At 49.6% G+C, this 20018-nt stretch overlaps 7 protein-coding genes across 7 annotated transcripts; 6 read left to right on the top strand and 1 right to left on the bottom strand.

Moving 5' to 3' along the window:
• The first annotated feature begins 24 nt into the window (after positions 1-24).
• On the top strand, positions 25-3070 carry EDB91DRAFT_1169386 (uncharacterized protein). The gene is made up of 11 exons (XM_041320142.1): positions 25-865; positions 916-1248; positions 1300-1647; positions 1698-1722; positions 1775-1828; positions 1881-1919; positions 1972-1991; positions 2043-2129; positions 2188-2265; positions 2324-2572; positions 2610-3070. Exons 1-11 carry the CDS (start codon positions 77-79, stop codon positions 2901-2903), a joined length of 2316 nt encoding a protein of 771 aa, XP_041170753.1. The 5' UTR covers positions 25-76; the 3' UTR covers positions 2904-3070.
• A 1386-nt stretch (positions 3071-4456) lies between these two features.
• Positions 4457-5866, top strand: EDB91DRAFT_1254926 (uncharacterized protein; the record flags this gene model as incomplete). Its single annotated transcript, XM_041323888.1, has 5 exons — positions 4457-4654; positions 4686-5408; positions 5467-5490; positions 5545-5709; positions 5756-5866. The coding sequence occupies 5 exons, from the start codon at positions 4457-4459 to the stop codon at positions 5864-5866; spliced, it is 1221 nt and encodes a 406-aa protein (XP_041170754.1).
• Positions 5867-6038: 172 nt separating this feature from the next.
• On the bottom strand, positions 6039-6987 carry EDB91DRAFT_115756 (ribosomal S13/S15 N-terminal domain-containing protein). The gene is made up of 4 exons (XM_041319676.1): positions 6902-6987; positions 6811-6851; positions 6600-6751; positions 6039-6534 (listed from the first exon to the last, which is right to left on the bottom strand). Exons 2-4 carry the CDS (start codon positions 6842-6844, stop codon positions 6208-6210), a joined length of 513 nt encoding a protein of 170 aa, XP_041170755.1. The 5' UTR covers positions 6845-6851; positions 6902-6987; the 3' UTR covers positions 6039-6207.
• On the top strand, positions 6897-8252 carry EDB91DRAFT_115737 (40S ribosomal protein S6). Its single transcript, XM_041319666.1, has 8 exons — positions 6897-6978; positions 7032-7147; positions 7205-7224; positions 7277-7328; positions 7383-7838; positions 7895-8005; positions 8060-8128; positions 8182-8252. The coding sequence occupies exons 3-8, from the start codon at positions 7206-7208 to the stop codon at positions 8189-8191; spliced, it is 717 nt and encodes a 238-aa protein (XP_041170756.1). The 5' UTR covers positions 6897-6978; positions 7032-7147; position 7205; the 3' UTR covers positions 8192-8252.
• A 1877-nt stretch (positions 8253-10129) lies between these two features.
• On the top strand, positions 10130-11215 carry EDB91DRAFT_1254929 (uncharacterized protein; the record flags this gene model as incomplete). The annotated part of the gene is made up of 6 exons (XM_041323889.1): positions 10130-10319; positions 10372-10431; positions 10496-10581; positions 10643-10834; positions 10880-11041; positions 11093-11215. 6 exons carry the CDS (start codon positions 10130-10132, stop codon positions 11213-11215), a joined length of 813 nt encoding a protein of 270 aa, XP_041170757.1.
• Positions 11216-12059: 844 nt separating this feature from the next.
• On the top strand, positions 12060-16312 carry EDB91DRAFT_1169407 (uncharacterized protein; the record flags this gene model as incomplete). Its single annotated transcript, XM_041320143.1, has 10 exons — positions 12060-12170; positions 12220-12916; positions 12964-13125; positions 13180-13321; positions 13374-13463; positions 13517-14129; positions 14185-14245; positions 14268-14552; positions 14769-14848; positions 14896-16312. 10 exons carry the CDS (start codon positions 12060-12062, stop codon positions 16273-16275), a joined length of 3621 nt encoding a protein of 1206 aa, XP_041170758.1. The 3' UTR covers positions 16276-16312.
• Positions 16313-16506: 194 nt separating this feature from the next.
• Positions 16507-17511, top strand: EDB91DRAFT_1331154 (uncharacterized protein; the record flags this gene model as incomplete). The annotated part of the gene is made up of 3 exons (XM_041325377.1): positions 16507-16588; positions 16681-17243; positions 17273-17511. The coding sequence occupies exons 1-3, from the start codon at positions 16572-16574 to the stop codon at positions 17509-17511; spliced, it is 819 nt and encodes a 272-aa protein (XP_041170759.1). The 5' UTR covers positions 16507-16571.
• Positions 17512-20018: the final 2507 nt, after the last annotated feature.

Raw genomic sequence — 20018 nt, forward strand, 5'->3', positions numbered from 1 at the left:
TGTGATTTACACTTAAAACTAAATGCAAAACCTGACTGACTTCCCGGTGTGAGTCCTGGCTCGTTGTCCGACCGCCATGGAGGTTATCGACATCCCATCATCCCCTGAACTGCTTCCTACAGTATACAGACCAACTCGTAATCAGAGCCGTCAGCCCGGGTTGTCGCAGGCGAGAATGGCGCCGCCGCCAGCAGCGAGGCGATGGGCAGAAGAAATCATCGAAATATCGGACTCTGACAGCGAGTTTGAGGCTAACCTGGTGTCCCCGAAGAAGAAACGGTCGGTAAAAATACATGCAAGACCAGGTCCTTCGAACGTGCCAGTCATTGGAGCACCTTTGCTTGCGGATGCTGCCCCACCGGCTGCCGGATCATCTCAGAAATCTCCTCGCATAGATAGAGTCGCTTCTGCCCCGCTGTTTTATTCAGACGACGAGGACGGAGAAGTGCAACAGATGCCGCTATTGATGCAACAGCTAGATGTCCCTCCGGTACCGGTGCTGCCACAGGCGCCGCTCCCTCAACCTTCTCCCCCTCCTGAACTTCCAGCGGCGACCCTGGATTCAACTGACGCGTACGTTGCTCGTGTCCTTGAAATTGTCCCAGACGTGGAGCCTGCACATATTCTCGGGCTTGTTGAACAATTTATCCATAACCCAGCCAACGCCGGACAGAACGTCCTAGAGCTTGTTCTCCATTCTCTTTTTGAGAACCCAAATTACCCGAAAGTTGATAGGAAGGGAAAGCGGAAAAGGACCGAAGATGACGAGGAAGGCATTGCTCGTGGGCAACCAGTTCCTAAGATTGATTATGGTTCGAGGGACAGAGAACATAAGGGGGGTGTTCATTATTTCGAACTGGCCTTGGTGTGTAAGTTTTCTTTTTTATGAGATGCACAGTTTCGATCCCTCAATAGGAACAACTTATGGTCGACTTTCCATACGCCCCGAAGCCCTATCTCCGAACGCGACTACTTGAACATCGGTTTTATGCTCCAACGCATTTGCTTGTGGCTGAGAATCGGGATCCCTCACCTTACGTTCGGAAATCCGTTCCTTCGAGAGTTAGCGGAAAAGGAAGAGAAAGGCACGACCCCGAATTCGAGGCAGAGCGGCAATGGCTCTTGCAGCGACAAAGTGGACATGTAGCGACTGATGAACCGCGTCCTGATGAAACAAACGATGATGATGCATGCGAAGAATGTGAAGACGGTATTGAATGCGGTTGTTGCTTCTCTTCGTACCCATTTGTTTGTTGTTTTCCTTACTCACTCGACAAGTGCCATCTAACATGTGATCAGGACAAGATGGTACAGTGTCCAGAAGCGCACCTATTTTGCAAAAGTTGCATGTCTTCCTACGCATCCAACCTTTTGGGCGAACACAATCCCAATATCGTTTGCATGGACCAGTCCGGATGCAAGCTCCACTTTCCGCAGTCCGAGCTGGAACGTTTCCTTACGCCAAAGCTTCTGGAGCTGTATCATCGCGTCAAGCAGCGCAAGGACATCGAAGCTGCCGGCCTCGAGAACTTGGAGGAATGTCCCTTCTGCGAATATAAGTGCGTCATTGAGAATGAGACGGAGAAGCTCTTTCGGTGCGAGAATGTGGACTGCGGTGCTGTGAGCTGTCGAGAGTGTAAAAAACCCGTACGTATCTAAACCTTTTTGGAGGTCCAATTCTTGATATTGTTGAGTAGGACCATTTGCCGAAGAGCTGCAAGGGTAACATCGGTTCTGCGTCTCTTGACCGTTGTGCTCATGATTTTTTTTCCAGAAGCTGAATCGGACAAGCACCTTGATGTGCAGCACGTCGTTGAGGAAGCGATGAGTATGTTTGCATGATAATTATGGACGGCCTATTTTTGATAATATTTTTGTAGCTCGTGCCCTAATGCGAAACTGTCCAAAGTGCCAGAAAGGTTCGTCCTCATGAACAATTACAATCAGCAACTCTAACCATGATGCACACAGCGTTCATAAAAGAACACGGAGTAAACCTTTTCCCCTCTATGGATAAACTGCCTGCTAACGGCGAATCTCAGTGTAACAAGATGACTTGTCCAAATTGTCACACTGTCTCGTGCTATATATGCCGGAAAGTCATCATTGGATACGACCATTTTGGTAATGTAAGTCATGACACCGCAACTTCCTAGTCCACGTAACTCAACGATCTTAATCCATCAGCCACCTCCTTATATTGGACGAGTCGACCAAAATAAATGCGTCCTATGGGATCCTGTAGAACAGCGCCATGAGACTGAGGTATATGCGCCGGCTTGTTATCATGGATTGATCTATTGACGGCACCTTATCTATGCAGGTTCAAGAAGCAGCCAAGAAAGCGTTCGAGGAGCTCAAACGCGATCGTCCTGATGTTGATCACAGCAATATCAAGATAGATATACCAATTGCCGGTCCGGCACAGCCAAGACCTGGCGTGCATCAAGCTCTCCCCGTGGACGCTGGGTGGGGCATCCCTGCCTTACCGAATGTATTTAGAGCACTGCCGAATGTGTTGGGAGCAGCGCCGCCTATATATGGAGCACCAGCTCACGGCTTTCCCCATGCAGTCCCACGCAGATATGTTGAATGCCCGTGCCCAACAGGCTGAGCGACTGTTCCGGGCGCAGATGGAGGCGGACCGCGTCCAGGCTCAAGCACGGCTCCAGGAGCGGGTGTTGCAGGCGCAACGCGCCCAGGCTGAGATGAGGCGTCAGGCAGCGTTGAGGCAACAGGAAGCATTGAGGAGGGTGGAGCGCACCCAGGGTAGATTGAGACGTCAGGCGGCGGAGATGCAGGAACGTCGTATTGCGGCAGCTGAAGCCGAGAGGGTCAGAGGTGGTATGTTCATGGCCTTCCCTCAACCCGTCGCCGCGCCCAAAAGGTCTCGGAGGCGCTAAAGAAAGATGTAATTTTTTGTACATTCTGTCCTGTCATAATGATGTTGCTGCTACCATACCTTATAGTCATATATACCGTATATTCCTAGCCACGCTTCATCGGCTTCTGCAACTATACTCAACTGTACTACTAGGACATCAGATGCTTACGTGAAGAGGGAGTGATCACTGCATTATACGAGATTGTAGCCAGGCTGGCGCTATTGGCGCATCATCACCCACAGGAATTTTCATACTTCGTTTACCTTCCCATCTCTGCCGCAGCGTCACTGACATCGTTTCTCGATGCTACCTCTGGAGAAGATACCCAAAGCACATATCCCGGCAGATACTCCACTACGAGTCGGTGTGCATGGACAATGTCAGCTTGTGTTCTTAAAGTGTCAAAGAGCACTTTCAACTTTTTCACATCTACATGCATGGACGGCTTGATGGAATATCAATGTGGCTGCGACAGACTTGTGCGCCACCTCATATACCGTCGTGCAGCTCTACTTCGTAACCGTGGGACGCTGCCAGTGGTTCTCAAAGGTAAGCGTCGCCCCTTTAGCTTGATCCTTACATATAGTTGTACATGCGCTAACTTATCTGTCAGAATAGGTCAGAGAACTGCTGATAACGCTTTAGTTCACGCTTGGAACGTTCTCAAGTCGCCCGCATGTCCCTGTGGGCGACGCGGAATGACTTCTTGCTAGCGAAAACGGCAGTTCTGTCATGTACGTGTCGCCTCACATTTAACCTCCCATTACCTTCATCATGTTACCCTAGAGTATTGTTTGTGTGGAGAATGACGTATGCAGATATACACGGTGCTCGTGGAACGCGGGACGTGAAGGTGATTTCCCGGCGACGAAGTCCTTTTCCTCACTCAATGAGCGCGCCAGAGATAACCCTCAGACTCCTCACTCAGAAACAGCGCGCCAAAGTCGAAGCAACCGAGAACAATGATCGACTACGACTCGACTTGTAGCTTGCTTGCTCACAGTCATGCACATGCGGTACCCGTAGCCCAGCAAAGATATCTGCCTCTGCAGTTTTTGCGTGCGTATGTGTCTATGGGTAGGTTATCAGTCTGACACGTTTTGCAGGAACTTTTCTGCCAATCCAGCCGACCCGTAATCAGTATAACACTGCTATATCTCGGTGCTTACTCTGGGGAACAGTAGGATAATACGAATTCGATCTGGCGTGAACCTGAAGATGTCAACCAACTCTGCTCTGCGACGTTTTGAGGAGCTTACGAAGAAATGAGAATGAGTTCGTCCACATGGATCCAGCGTGATCGAAATAATCATCCAGCTGGACTCTATGGTTCGTGTCACATTAGCATTATTCCTATGATCCTATGATAACATTTGATGATAACAGGTAAGTTCAACAGGATCACATTATGTAACCTAGAAGGAACAATTAGTCTTTCATAGTTTGTGACTCCACACGTGCTTTGGCGTCAGTCCGCTGTGGACCAGGTCGTGGTGGAATTTGTTCCACCTGTGGTTTATAAGGTGAGTCTCTCAACTTCAAAGCAGTGGCGCACATGTTACTCGCCCTTCATGGGGCCTCTCAGTACAGGACTTCCATGTGTCGAACTTCCGACCGAGCTAGTCCTCCTTATATTGTCATACGCTGCAAAGCCTACGTTCTCTCAGGCTGACAACTACGATGCCAAAAATCCATACGCATCCGCGGCTACACTCTGCCTCGTCTCCAGGATTGTGAGACGCACCGTGCTTCCCGAACTTCTGCATACGGTATTACTCTCGGAAGCTCACAGTGTCACAGCATTCGAGCACGCTCTTCAGTATGCAAAAAGCATACGCTCAGCAAAAGCATCACCTCCATTTCGAATACGCACCGCACATACGCAGGATTTGGATTGGAGAGATCTTGCACCTTCCCCCGCAACCTCTTTGGCCCCTCAGCTCTATGCTTTATCCACCCCCTGCGCTGGACTTCAGCCTCCTGTCTCCAGTGGTCCTCGCCGCAGAGTCCCTTGCGCTCGACTTTTTAAGCGTGAAGTATCTTCTCGCAGGTTGCCTTGAGCATGCATGGCACTCCCAAGTGGTTGATCACGAACGCCCACTTCCTTGGAATACCAAAACTATGACGGTATCCGGGGCTTATCCATGGTTCTCCCTCGAGATCACTCCCCAAGGACGTGCTTTCCTTGCGTCTATTTCTCACCTCGTCTCTCTGTCTCACTTACAAAACGAAACACATCTGCACCTCATTGATCGTTTCACGGGATCTCGCGACTACAGGCTGCCTATGTGGCTGAGGCGCACTCGGTGGTATTCTTTCGAGAATCTACAGACCGTTTCACTGGCCCTCCCGTATATCGAAGTTCCAGTCGATCCATGCATTTTTAGCGGGACGGAAGTGCAAGTGGAGTTGCTGACGTTCCCTGTGTCTCTGATACCGAACAACTTGCGCCGGGCGTTTGCTCAGAGTGGAGAAGGGCGTTTCCGGTCGGAGGATGCCCAAGTTTCGGTATCGGGTTCTTTTGTACATTTTTGTGTACTTTGTCATGATTGGGAGAAGGCTTGGGCATGTGGATTAACAGGTTGACGAAGGGCGTTCTGATGCTGTATGTACGAGTTCGTGTTTGTTGTACTTTACACTTTACTTATGTTTCACTTAGAACAGGGCACCCAAAGAACACGCCAAACGATGTACCATCAAGACCCAATGTACTATATTAAACCAAACAAGCAGTTGGGACACGTCCCGCAATTTGTTGGATTCACACTCTGCATACACAGTATATACCTTCGTGGATACGATTGAGGATCAAGACGGCGAATTTGTACGGACCTGACAATATATTGGGACATACATTAATATACGGTGAGCTAAGGGGCGGTGCTGCACGTATGCACATCTCTCATGCGCAGACATCTGGGTCGCTACCCCTGCTCGGCCACTATCGACACTCTCTCAATGCTCGCGCATCCATCAAATAATTTTCTAGTTCTCCAAATCTAGTATGTAGATATGACTCGGGCCTGCAGCCTGCAATATTGGGTTGAAGCGCGTTGAAAAAAACCGGGGGACGCCGAACGCTAAGCAGGCCTCCGCGTCATCTATAGCTAGCTAATTGGTCTGCAGCTCTGAGTTGGCGAATAATAGACAAAATACCAGGGTCGACTTAAACTCTGTGATTCCACAATCCGTTTTAGTGCTCAGTGTGTGCATAGAGTTGCATAAGCCTAATTTTGCGCATGACATCAGTCAAAGAATTGTACGATAGTATACGGTTATGGTCTGCCCCAACAGTCACTACTCGCCCAAGTCTAACTATCGCTCATGCAACAAGAGTGGAAGCGGTAGCAGAGTCATACTTGAAGGTAGGAGGGATCTGCTGCTTTGTCTTGTAGTAACGAGCAAGACGGTGAATGCGAGACTCGATCAAGATGAGACGGAACTTGGAATCCTTGTCCTTGCGGTTGACTTCGAGGTGCTTACGCACGGCCACCGCCTTTTTGACGAGGTGCCAAAGGTCCTCTGGGATGGACGGTGCCAATCCTATCCCCAAACAAAAGGCATGTATAAAAACAAGATGCAGTAGCAGAAGTGCAAGGCAACAAGGCAGAGAGCGATTCAGTGCATGAGTGTTTGGCGGAATTACTCGCTAATGAATCACGCACCGTGAGATTTGAGGATACGGAGGATCTTGTTACCAGTGACGAAGCGCACTTGGGGGATACCATGCGAGTCACGAAGGGTAACACCGATCTGAGAGGGAGTGAGACCCTTGCGAGCCAATTTCATGATGTGCTCGACGACTTCATCGGGCGTAGTCTTGAGCCATGAAGGAGGGGAGCGCTTGTAAGGAAGGGCAGAGGACGCTGATAGAGTTGATTAGGATAGCTCCCAAGTATCAAAAGTAGGTCATTTTGCTACGTACAAATGCCCTTGCCGGGAGCGTGCATACGACCCATGATGAATCTGCATGATTTGGTCAGCTTTACATCAATTTCCACTTTTACAGGACTCACAGTTTTTGTTGGCGGGGAGGATGTCTTGAGGAGTGTCGTTGGACGCGTTCGAGGAAAGGTGATGTGACGCGTGACAAGTTAGTGTGTGGCTTAGCAACTGTACAGTTGAAAACCTTATTTTCCACCTCAGCCACAAGCCGGAATCTGCCACACTGTTGAACAAAGGCCCGTAGGCTAACCAGCAAGATCAAGACTCCTCCTCGTCGCTGCTGCCCACGGTGACAAGGCCTTTTCTCGTTTCGTAAGGTGAGCTCCGACGTCGATATCAATTTCAAGTTCTTATTGACCCTTCGACTCGGGCAGTATGAAGATCAACATTGCTAGTGCGTTCGGTGTCCAACAATTCAACAAAATTTAAACTGACCTTCGACCCAGACCCCGCTACTGGGGCTCAAAAGACCATTAACATTGACGATGAGAGGAGATTGTACGATTGACCCTTTCTTTTACTTTGAAAAGTAACCAATTTACCACAAACCAGCCGTATCTTCTTCGACAAGAAGATCTCGCAAGAGGTCGAGGCAGATATCCTCGGAGATGAATGGAAGGGTTACATCTTCCGTATCACCGGTGGTAACGACAAGCAGGGTTTCCCTATGATGCAGGGTGTCCTCCTCCCCATCCGTGTCAGACTTCTCTTGACCGACAATCACTCTTGCTACCGTGCCAGCCGTGCAGGCGAGAGGAAGCGCAAATCCGTCCGTGGCTGCATCGTCGGCCCTGACATTGCCGTCCTATCTGTCGTTATCGTTAAACAGGGAGACAATGAGATCCCTGGGCTCACCGACACCGTTCTGCCCAAACGACTTGGTCCTAAAAGGGCAACTAAGATCCGGAGGTTCTTCAACTTGTCGAAGGAGGATGATGTCAGGAAGTACGTTGTGAGGCGTGAGGTGAAAAGCTCGAAGAAGGAGAACGCCAAGCCCTACACTAAGGCGTTAGTATATCGCAATCTTGGTTTGTCTTTGGCACTAAATTGGCATCCTTTCCCAGACCCAAAATCCAAAGATTGGTCACTCCTATCCGTCTCCAACGCCGCCGTCACCTCCGTTCTCTCAACCGTCGCCGGATCGACCGCCAGAAAGAGCAGAAGGCAGAATACGAGTAAGCGATATAGTCTGCACGAAACCCGTTCCGCTATATTAACCTCTCCTTTAGTGCCCTTATGCAAAAGCGTGTCGCTGAGAAGAAGGCCAAGGTTGCAGCCATCAAAGCCTCGCACCACAAGTATGTCTGGGATTGTTGTCCTGCAGGATCATGTGCTCATACAGTTTATTCAGGACTGCCTAAAATAACTCTCCTCATCGTCTTACACTTCATCTCATGCTATAGGCTTCTTATGGTACCTCATGTCACGCCATGCTTTGACGCTATACTATCTGCATTAAAGCCAATCGCTGATATACCATTGTCAAGTGAATATTGATGTGCTCCAAGGTTTGGATTGCTCTTGACGCATTCTTTTTGCGACGTACCGTTGAGCTTGCCAATTACGTGTTTGATTGTTGCGCCATATAAATTGACAGCCTAGGTTGCCGCTCAAACGATTCTTGCCAATAAGCATGGATCTGATTTCTCGTCTGATCCCGACTGCTCGTTCACCTAACCAAGTTTCTGCTATAGGTCGCGTGATGACCTTAGGATGTAGTACTATCCAGTGCTGCATCCCCTCAGCCAATCATGCGACTCCTCGGTCTCGTGCTACTTGTTGATATGTGCTGTACGAGAAAGTGCATCGGTGAACCCTGCCTCACGTCTAGCCACTCGTGCTGCTTACTGTTCCAGTTATGTTGTAGACTCGTGACCATTCCACTAACCTAACCTAAAATATGTGCGGGGCTCTGACCATGTTCACCATCAATGAAGATGGGATCATGGACAGAGCCCCGCGCCTTTCACAAGGTACGTGTATATGTATGCCTGCCAAGTACTACTAGTTTATCACCATGTACAGGTTGAGCGAACAAACCAAGTTCCAGCCGCTGCAAGAAAGGGCAGCGGGTGCAAGACCGTAAACACCTTCACGAAACGACTTTGGCCACCATTGAAACTAGCACAGCCACCGTCGGTGACGCATTTACGAAGGGCAACTGTGCTTGGGCTCCATGAACTTCCCAGCTCTCTGCCTGGTTGACCACTATACCATTGACTAGTGCCGATCTCTCCGCTCACGTATGCAAGTTTCAGATGTGTCTTGATAGTCTTCCAACTAATCCAAATTTTGTTTCATCTACCGACTTCGGAACGTATTTTGGTCATCAGATCGTTGCAAATAGTATCAACGAATGGTAAAAAGGGTCAGATCTCCCGGCGAAGCTCGGCTCTATATCTAGTTCAAAAATAAGGTGATGGCCTTTCTACTTCGAACCGAAATTCTACCTCCTGTAGTATGTACAATGTGCACGCGCCAATTGTCAGGTCATCTGTCTCTTCTGCCAGTCTGTACCCTGTATCCTGATGGGAACGGTGGAGGCACCTCCTGACGCGTGAGGTATGTCTACTATAATTGCCCGTGCCTTGTTCGTATCATTTACCACTGCGTCGGCCAGTCAATTCCGCGATAAATTATCCTATGAAGTGCATGCAGCTCCCATGGCTGCCTCAGATGTTACAATCGTGCACTGTGAATTACCTACTGTTGAACGAATGACTAAGCATGTCACTCGGTTGTCGAAACCGAGGTCAATGCATGGATAACATATTTCAGTACCATCAGTTTCACTGCTGATACCAACACTCGCCCCATTTACAAGAAGGCGCGATGAAACGTTTCTGCTTGCCCCTTGCAACCGCGTCAAACCGGTCAGCTCTGGCTGATGGATGTCAGTGATTCCGGAAGAACAATAATGTCCTTTAACACTCCATTCAGACCCGTCCTATCCTCTTGAGGGGACGTACGCAGGATAGTGCATAAGGAACATTTTTCCTCAGACGGGTGCCCCAGGCCTACTACAGGTTTCTGAATAGGCCCCGGTGCTGTTGAGTCATCAGAGTCATCACCACAATGTTAGGGCAGTGCCCAATAGAAGGAAGATACAAGTCGTTCCTTCTGTATTAGGCGAGTACCAAGCACCCCAGTTTCAGATCTCAGCTAACATTGGTCTTCTGAGTGGTTGCGCCTCGAGGCGATTATCTTGGCTATCTCCGAAAGTCACGTAGTCACGTCCACTAGAAGTCATTAAAAGACCGCAGACCACTCGGGTCCCATTCACGCCCACCATCCGCACTATGGATTTTGAGGAGTTTGAAGTTGATATCGAGCGAGCCATCGAACAGGCACCAATCAATGCACCATCATGCACTGCTACCGAGGCTTTAAACTGGATTGACTCAACTTGGTATGCGCCTGCAAGTAGGAGTGCACGGTGGATGGACCTGATTGGTGACTATGCGGGCGACGAACCCTTTGTTATTGATGGTACTCGTTCAACTTGCTACCCATCTGACCCCAATACTCATCCATCTCCTAGGACATTCCCTACTACAAGTTGTGCTTGATGATCCTCTGCTCGCACTGGCGAAGGATGACGGTACTTCATTGTAGTCAAGTACAGATTTTTCTCTGACACGACTCGGATGGTGGTGCTGTTGAAGACCCGTCATTCCAAATCATCCATGCGATCTATTCTCTAGAACGCATCCTCAACGAATTTCAAAAACGCTCTGCCAACTTCGACATTGTTTTCTTCGATGGCGAGCCTGCTTCTATGTCTCACCATCTGATAGCGTCCATCTTATTAGAACTATTTTAGCACTATTTTAGCAAACCGACACCTTGTACTACGAGCGGGCGAGTCGGAGTTTACTGTCGCATCTCGAGCGCTTTCCACGAGACTGCTATATAAGCACCTTCAGTCGCTGGACTCAGTGAATACGCTCGTCTTCGAAAGTCTCTCCGACAAAGACTGGGTTGATTATCATGTTCAAGCAAAGGTAAGCGTTCGACCAGACATGATAATTATTTCTTATTCCCTATAGCCAATGTTTGTTGTGATCAACGACGGCGGTCCACTGGAGGAAGGAGTCGGTGGACCATTAGCCGCCCATCGAATACTCGCCCAACGATTGTTTATCTTCGATTTGCTGGCTAGCGGCTTGGCAATGGCGCCTCTTCAAGGTGCCGACTTCAAGGACACCAAGGTCATACCACGTCCCTCATTTACTTTCTAACCTGCATTGATCGTGCCGTAGATCTTGTCGTTCGTTTTTGAATCAAAACTTCGTTTAAGCAGTCGAGGGAGTTTTCCCAATGCTATTCTATCCGCGGGTGTCACTGCCAAGGACGTTCTTGCTAGTCAAGAACACGAACTTTGATCGTGTCCGTGGCTGCGTCCTCGGCGGAGCACCAACATCCCCGTCTTTCATGGACATCCGTGCAATCTTGACGAATATTGGAGCAACATATCTTTTAGCGTTCAAAGGCGACGCTCAGCCGTCATTGCTTGCCGCTTTCATCATCCACATCCTTCTTCTCAAAAACATCTCCATCCAGGATCGTGCACAACGCTTGGAGCCTATAAAATCTGACTTTTCCGCTTTATTGACAAAATCCTTCCTTCCCGGCATTCTTCGAGCGACAGAAGCAATCGTAGTAGCAAAAAACGTATCCATTGACATCGATGTCCATGTATTCCTCTCGATCCTGCGCTTTCTCTCCGAGCATCAGGCTCAATCGTTGACGGAGATTCTCGGCCCGACTTTGGCAAAAGATGCGGAAGAAATATTCTCTGAGTTGAAGCTCCCGGACCTCAACTTTTCGCGTTTGAGCATCTTTTTCCTTCTTCATGACTCGTACGAGACGCCACTTCCGCTCAAGCTTCTTCCCTTTACCAACCGAGTGTTTGACAAGGAGCTTTCTGTCGTCCACATTGTTACGGAGGGCGTCGCACACCCCAATCAGATAGAACATCTTAATTCCCGTGGAGAAGAGTCCAGCGAGCAGTGGAACGATAGTAGTACCAGTGATGAGTCCGCTGATGACCTCCCATCCGCTCGTTCCTCTCAAAACAGGCAACCCAGAGAAGACATCCTCTTCTCCGATACGCAGCATTGGCACAACCATAAAATGGCCATTCTGCCTAAGCACCTCGGAGGGGGTTTTGCGCCACCGATGACGGAACGGCAGCGTAACCGGAAGCTTCGTTCAGAACAGTACTCCATGAAGCTCTTGCATGGCCAAGCCAGTACCTTGACAGGTGCATCAGGAGCTGTTCTCGAACAAGTGAAGATACCGTCTGCAGCCTCCCTTGCGAATCAGCGCATAACGAAGGTCAGCATCCAGTTATGATGATCTTCTATCGCTGATCGTATACCTTCAGCCCAAAGTTGTTCATACCCGTTCGTCGGGAAAAAGTACTGGCAAGCTGTCGAAGGCAGATACTATACGTGAACAGAACATTGCCAAGAAGGAATCCAAGCAAGTGTCCGAGTCTACAACATGGGTTGCGTCCCGCATGCAAGAGATGGAAAGCCTGGATGGTTCTGGTCTCGAAAAGTACCTGCAAGCTCTTGCGCGGAACCCGCGAACTAGGGAGGCATCGGTAGGCGCGGAACTTCGACTATATCGTATGAACCGTCTTCTCCGAGAGTGGATTTATGCCACCAATCCAGAATCCTCGACGAGCCGCGAAAAATATTCCTTGTTGCTCATGCGTCTCGTCAAGGAAGTTTGGGAGATCGGCTTTGGAACAAAGGAGATCGCAAGCGCGATCACGAGCGTGTTGATTTCACTCGGCTTCAGCGACTACATTGATATTCTGGTTGTCCCAGGTTCAGCCGGCGACAGGGAGCTAAGTTTTCGCTTTGTCAAACTGGTCAAGTCCAAGACCAAGACACCAATCTACGAATTTATGCGAGTGCAGGAGCACCCTATCGTGTGGCAACTTCAGTTTTTCGGGGAGTTTATGGATAGAAGCATGGATGGTCAGGTTGACGCAAGGGTATCCTTCAAGCCAGATGCGTGGCAACGCGAAGTTCTTGACGCCATTGATCAAAATATGTCACTTCTCGTTGTAGGTTAGTACTTTGTTTTTGAGATAGAGCGATCACTCATTTAGTTGCAGCTCCTACCAGTGCTGGGAAGACGTTCATTTCCTATTATGCTATGGAGAAGATTCTCCGAGGATCTGACGATGGCATCGTGGTTTATATTGCACCGACAAAATCCCTTGTTTCTCAGGTCGCGGCCGAGATTTATGCTAGGTATAGCAAGGATCTCAACGGTCGTAAGTACTCGTAAGATCATATCCAATGTGGGACCATGGCTGATCCAACTCCAGGTAGCTGCTGGGCGATTCATTCCCATGACATCCGGGTCCATGATGCGCAGAACTGCCAAATCCTTGTCACTGTCCCTGAGGTTCTGGCAACCATGCTTTTATCTCCTCTGCTTGCTAAGACGTGGACCCCCCGGCTCAGATAGTACGAATATCAGTTTTATCTGTGTATATTTCCCTCTCACATTCTACTGTAGTGTCATTCTGGACGAAATTCATACCATTGGCCAGCAGGAGGGTGGAGCTGTCTGGGAACAGATTCTTCTCCTGGCTCCCTGTCCTATCATGTACGTCACGTTCACAATCAACTATGGACATGAACACATTGTCGCATGAACAGAGGTTTATCTGCTACGGTCGGAGCACCGGAAAGGTTCAACGAATGGCTGGAGAGCGTTCAGAAAGCAGGAGGTTTTCCGCACAAGTTTGTGCATTATCCCCATCGGTATTCACACCTGAGGAAGTTCTACTACAATATCCACGAGAAGCCAAGAGATGCCTTCCGAAGCCTTTCGACGTACAAGTCTACAGAAAGGATGCGATTTCTGCATCCGTTGTCCATGCTTTCCTGCAGTGCACGTTCTCTCCCCTCTGATCTCGCACTGGAAGCAGTGGATACATTGACCTTATATCGTGCTCTAAGTGCACACACAGCCCTCGATCCTTGTACTCTCGCTGCCCTCGATCCAGTGGCATTTTTTCCCTCTGGTAAACTACTTCAGCAGAAGGACGTAATACGATATGAAGAAGCTCTTAAACAGCACCTCGCTTCGCTGTTGTCCTCCTTCGATTCGCGAGACTCCGGGACACCGTTGTCGCGCGTCATTACTCAGCTTCAAGATGGTGTTTTATCGCGCGTCCCAGACATCGTGTTGAACTCCCAACCTGACCGTGTTGTATGTGGCCGCAATCTCATTTATCTAGTCGCCGATCTTCATATACAAGGGGACCTCGTGAGTATTGAGACACCTCTTCCTTCTCTATATTCACGAGAACCTTGTTTTGTAGCCTGCTATCTTCTTCTCATTTGATCGAAGCGATTGCGAGCATATGGCAAAAATTTTGGGCCGTGCGCTCCAGATGCCGGGAAGAAGAGTGGCGTGAGAATAATCCTGGATGGATACACAAAATGGCGCAATATGATGCATACCTTCAAGACGCCAAAGAGCGTGAACGCAAAGCTGCGAGAGCCTCGAAGCGCAAGGGAAATGAAGAGGATGAACGTGTTGACACGGGCGAGTGGCAGGCATTCTTTAGACCCAATGATCCTCTGCCAGACTTCTCATTCGCTGGCCAAAGTACGTCATATTCCATATCGGAACTTGATGAAGATATCGCAAAACCTTGCGAGGAGGGAAGTCACATCTCCCTTACTAGTTAAAATGCCTGAGACGCGGCATTGCTGTTCATCATGCCGGCATGTATAGCGGCTATCGCTTTTTGGTCGAGAGGTGAGGTTCTTCACCAATTTAGAACCACTCTCTGACTAGTACACCAAGACTTTTTCGCTGTGGCATCGTGCGCGTGGTTTTCGCGACGAGTGAGTGCTCCGTAGTTTTTGTAGGGTTGCTAACCTTTTATTGCATTTGCAGACACTCTTGCCCTGGGTATCAACGCCCCGACCAAAACTTCTGTTTTCTGTGGTGATTCACCCTTCCTCACCGCACTCATGGTTCGTTTCTCATAATTGTAGTATCTGTTGCTAATTGATTGCCCTAGTATCGACAATATGCGGGACGTGCTGGACGGCGAGGGTACGACCTCCTTGGAAAAGTCGTCTTCTATTGTCTGCCAATGAGCAAAGTGCAGAGACTAGCGCTTTCAAAATTGCCCTCCCTTTCTGCCAGTTTCCCAGTAACATCGACTCTCATCGCGCGCCTATTCAATCTGTTGGAGGGTTCTGATTACTCCACAATCGCCGTTGCCGCTGTCCAGAGGCTCTTCCGCCTCCCACAAGTCAGTTTTAGCTCGGAGGAAGGAAGATACCAACTTTTGCACCATCTGCGTTTCTCGGTCGACTACTTGCGTCGTGCTCGTCTGCTCGACGAGCAAGGGAAGCCGCTCAACCTTTTTGGAATAGCCACAGATCTATACCACACAGAGCCCAGTAACTTGGCCCTAGTTGCTCTGCTTCGCAGTGGCGTGATCCATGATATTTGTGCGCAACCTGACCTAAGGCTTGCAAAACGTGACTTCATCCTGCTGATGGCCCAGCTCTTCGGACGGCGGTACTTGCCTTCTGCTTGCATGAAAGAGGAGTACATCATGAAGGTCGTGAAGAATTTTCCATCGATGGTCATACTGCCACCACTGTCCAACGCAGCTCGTGAAGTGCTGATAGAGCAAGATCGCGAAATCCTCGAGATCTTCACCGGATATGCCTTGACCTACGGGTCTCAGCACCAAAATGACCTTGGGCTCGACCACATCCTGCCTCTTAGCAATAGGGATATATCGGGTATCGCGGAAGACAAACCATCACTTATTCGCGACCATCTTCACTGTACTGCGATCCGTGTTGTCGCAAGGTCACTCTTCGTGGCTAACTCCGGTCATGATGATCACTTCCACAGCATTCACGAGCTCGTTCAAACGGCTCGACGCGGAATGAACCTGAACGCGCACATCATCCCATCGTTCGAAGGCATCACCGGGCGAACTAACCGAGGAGACAGCAAACACGCGCTGAACGCATACCTCCTTGACTTCTACATGCACGGACGGGTGGCGGCCCTTGCAGCTGCCAACGCAATTAGACGGGGTGATGTTTGGTATTTGTTGCAAGACTTTCATTTTACGCTGATGACTGCGCGCGGGGTACTTGAGCAACTCCTGAAGAGGTCCGCGGGTGAGAAAGATGCAATGCCTGAGGATGAAAACCTTGGTGAGGAGGTGGATAGTGGATGCGCGTCGCTTGAGCCAGTTGGGTGGGAGGATGAGGATGAAGAGGAATCCGAGGAGCAGGGGCACGGGGAGCGGGAAACGACCCATGATTCGCAGAAACGACGTGGTGCGTCGAGTGCAGACTGGAGAGTTTTTGAAGTGGTCAACGGTGCACTCGAAGAATTCGATGAAAAGTTCAAGGCCATGTGGGCCTAAACGTGTACGTCATACATGATATTCTGGCGTGTACATTTTCCTCATTGCTCGAATGTGGATCAATCATTCAGAATCTGGTGAGGAGAAAAATGTCGCATAGATATTAGGGATATCCCAAGCCCTGACTCTAAGCCAACCTAGCTTCCTAACGAGCTCTAACACCCTAACTCTAGCTACAGATATGTTTTCAAACCCCGCCGAATTGATAAACACGCCGTAGAAACACAGACAAACAGACTTACTATGACTCATGACTGTCACTGCCCAGTGACGCTCTGCAATTCGCCACCACCAGCATGGGCAGACAAACCAAGTTCAAGCCATCTTTCCGCAAGAAAGGGCAGCGTGACGAAGATCGTAAACGCCTTCAAGAAATAGCAGAGACAACTCTGGCCATCATTGAAGTGGGACGGTCACCATCAGTGACGTCCCGCACAACATTAGTACCAAAGTCAATTTCACGAAGGGTAACACTCGTTATTATGCTCCAGACTCCCAGCTCTCTGCCTGGTCGACCAATAGACCATCGACTCATTCTGAGCCGTCCTCCGCTCATAGATGCGAAATCTCTGTCCTAGAGATGACGACTCTCCAAGGCGGGGAGTGGCTGCGTCATGAGCTATCGAACTCAAGTTCAGGGAGTGGGAAAATTGGGTTGCTGAACTTTGGAGATGCAACTTCTCCAGGAGAAGGATTCTTGATTGGTCTTCCAACCCAAGAAGAATCCATCGCTCGTTCATCTATGCTTTACCCTTCTCTCATGACAGATACTGCTCAGCAGTTCTACAATCTTCATCGCCGCGACAAGAAAGGCGGCTCTTATCACCATGCATTCGTCTACACCCCTGCGGCTCTGGTGTTGCGAAACGATGCAGGGGATTGGATAGCGCCGCATGATGCTGATATAGTCACGAGTGCTGCAGTGAATGCCGGTTCTGTCCGCAGACGGAACGGCAGACGGGTTTCGCGTGAAGAGACAGAGAGACAGATAGAGGAGGCCTGCAAGAAAGGATGGCGCGTATCCTCTTCTTATTCGAGCAGCACGAATGTGGAAATGTCGTCTTGGGAAGCTTTGGAACGGGAGTCTTCAGAAACAAGGTCGACATGGTAGCGAGGCTGTGGAGGGAGCTGTTAGTCGGGGATGCTGCTCGATTCAACGCTTCCTTCGATCGATTGGTGTTCGGTATCGTTGGAAAGGAGACCCTGATGACATTCAAGGATATGTTTACTCAGTAGGGTATATCATATGTATTTTCTCTCCTCCCTGATAATGTTCGAGCAATGATTCATTTCTATCTCTTACATCGTCGTGCTCCCAGGTCGGCACAAGACCACAAGCACAGACCCTACTCTGCTGACACTCCGCCTCCCACTCCGTTGTTAGACTGGTGAATTTGGGTTTGAATTTGGATAGTGCGCGCTTTGGAGTAGTCACATGACGGAAAAGCCTTTTCGGGAGTTAGATAAGTCTTTGCTAAATTCTCCATTGCGTACCGAACGTGTCGGTAACATTGCTCGTCGACTCCGGCAGGGATGATGGATCAGCTCTCGTTCCACTGGCTGCTGCATGGCCGCTGCAGGGCAGCGTCACGTTGCACTCGGACAGCCCTATTTATGATTTGAATTCAAACTTCGGCTTCTTCTGAGATAGTACTGGTCATAAGCACTGTTCTCAAGGGGAAAATGTCTCAAGGATGGTCCAGGGATGACGGGGACCTCTCGATGCTCGTCGACACTGATTTCAACCGGTCCGTAGACTCTGGATTCGTCAACCTTGCTGCGGAAGCTCCTGCAGAAACCTCCCGCCCGAGTACCAGAGGTAGCCGGATGTTTACTCATGAGCACATCGGCAGTGCGCTGAAAATACTGCAGGACGGTCGAATATCCATTCTGGACTTACTTGTGAAGATATTGGATCCATCTCAGATGTTGTACTCAACCTATCGTGATCGCATGTACATGCCTTCAGCAACTGAGAAGCAATCTGGAAACGGGAGGTTGGAAAAGGTGCTAGATTTTCTATGGGAGGATCTCCGAAGTCATGCGCGTGTTCTCGAGTGGATGCATCCACATGCCCTCACATATGTCTGTGATCAGGACTATCATACGAGTTGAGATAAACCCACCCCACAGCCGCACTGTCAATCAGCGACTGCCCTTCCTTTAGTTTCAAGATATCCAGCAGACCAACTATATTACATTTTAAGCAAAGGATTGCATTGATGGCAATTTACAGTACGCAATAAATCCAGGGACTCCGAATAGATCAAGAGCAGGTAGGTGACACGTTTTCGGGCACCCTAGTCGGGTCAGCGCGGTCATGACGAGAAAGGGCTCACCACAGAACTTTTTTTTCACCGCTTCTGCTTGCGTGCGGACTCCTTCACCTACAGTCCCCGCCCTTGCATGCCAACCCGAACCCTTTCTTTCCAACTTCCGAGTATTTCAAACCGACTTGTTGCCCCTCGTGAGCTCATCCTTCGTGTCTGCTTCTTCGACTCAGGTGATGATGAACCGTTCCTTCACGGCTTATCATTTGACGCAGTTTGCAAGCAGCGAAGCAAATCACTGTGTTTGCGACTAAAATATGCGTGATCGCCAGAACAGCTAAGTTACTCGTCAGTCTCTATTCCCGTCACGTGTTGCCGTTATACATACCAAGTTATAATCTAGGGAGTGAACCTCTTTGTAGATGATCACAGATCTCTCTGAAGTCTCGATCGATAACGATGCTGGGCTAACATCGAAGAGCGGAATCCACAGAATCTTGTCTCCAACAATTTGTAATGTGCAACAGCTTGCAGAAGACATTCTGGGGACTCCATCACCCAGTCTCCGCTAGTGATGTGGCTTCAGGCCGTGGGCCAACTCCGCCTTGGGGTTTCTAGGTCAGTCGAACGGCGGTCACAATGAGTTTGACATGTTCCCACCCTCCGTCATGACATTACTGGAGATACGTGGCATATTACAGATATTCAAGTTGACCTACCCCTATAGTATTCCTACACTTACTTCCATATACTCCATCATGGCGTCCTCAGGATTTAATGATAGCAAGTCAGCCACCGACTCACCTCCCACCACAACGTCCACATCTGCATGAGTAGATTTTATCCAATTTGGACAGAATTAGAACACTGTTCTAACATGCATCCGTGATATTGTCTCCGCTCCCGATTTCAACCCTTCCTCTGTCGCCCCAATTGTCAGCACCTGCGCTGCTGATCTCACAACTGCAGAGTCCTCCGACCCCCTGCAAACACCCAATATCGAGGGTCACACGGCGCCGTATTGGGCAATTGTGAATGATCGGCGGGAAGCCTTTGCGGCATTGTCTGGATTCACACCTCAATTTTCGTCCGTTTTCTCTTCCGACCTGCGTCTCGCGTGCATGGCAATCATCGACCCGCGCATCGAGTCTTGCGTCTACGCAGAGGGAGATCTTGCGCAGGTCATGGCAGCGCCCCACGAGGATACGTAAAGTATACAGGGATATGGGGGTGTTGCGCGCATATAGGTCAAGGACATTGAGGTAGTGGACATGTACGAGCGAGCATGAGGATGTCGGAGTTTGTGAGGGTGATGGATATGGGGTGGGCGGGGCAGATGACGATAAGGGTCTTGAGGTGTGTGAGAGCGGTAGAACGCGCGAGGAGGGGTTGGAGGTCGAAGGATGAGGATGTGTAGCAAGACGCCTGCTCAGAGTGCAGCTCGCAGAGAGTGATGTGCTCTAGTTGCATGTA

This window comes from Suillus paluster (genome assembly GCF_016628075.1).
Source record: "Suillus paluster strain FC165 chromosome Unknown EDB91scaffold_121, whole genome shotgun sequence".
Taxonomy (NCBI): Eukaryota; Fungi; Basidiomycota; class Agaricomycetes; order Boletales; family Suillaceae; genus Suillus; species Suillus paluster.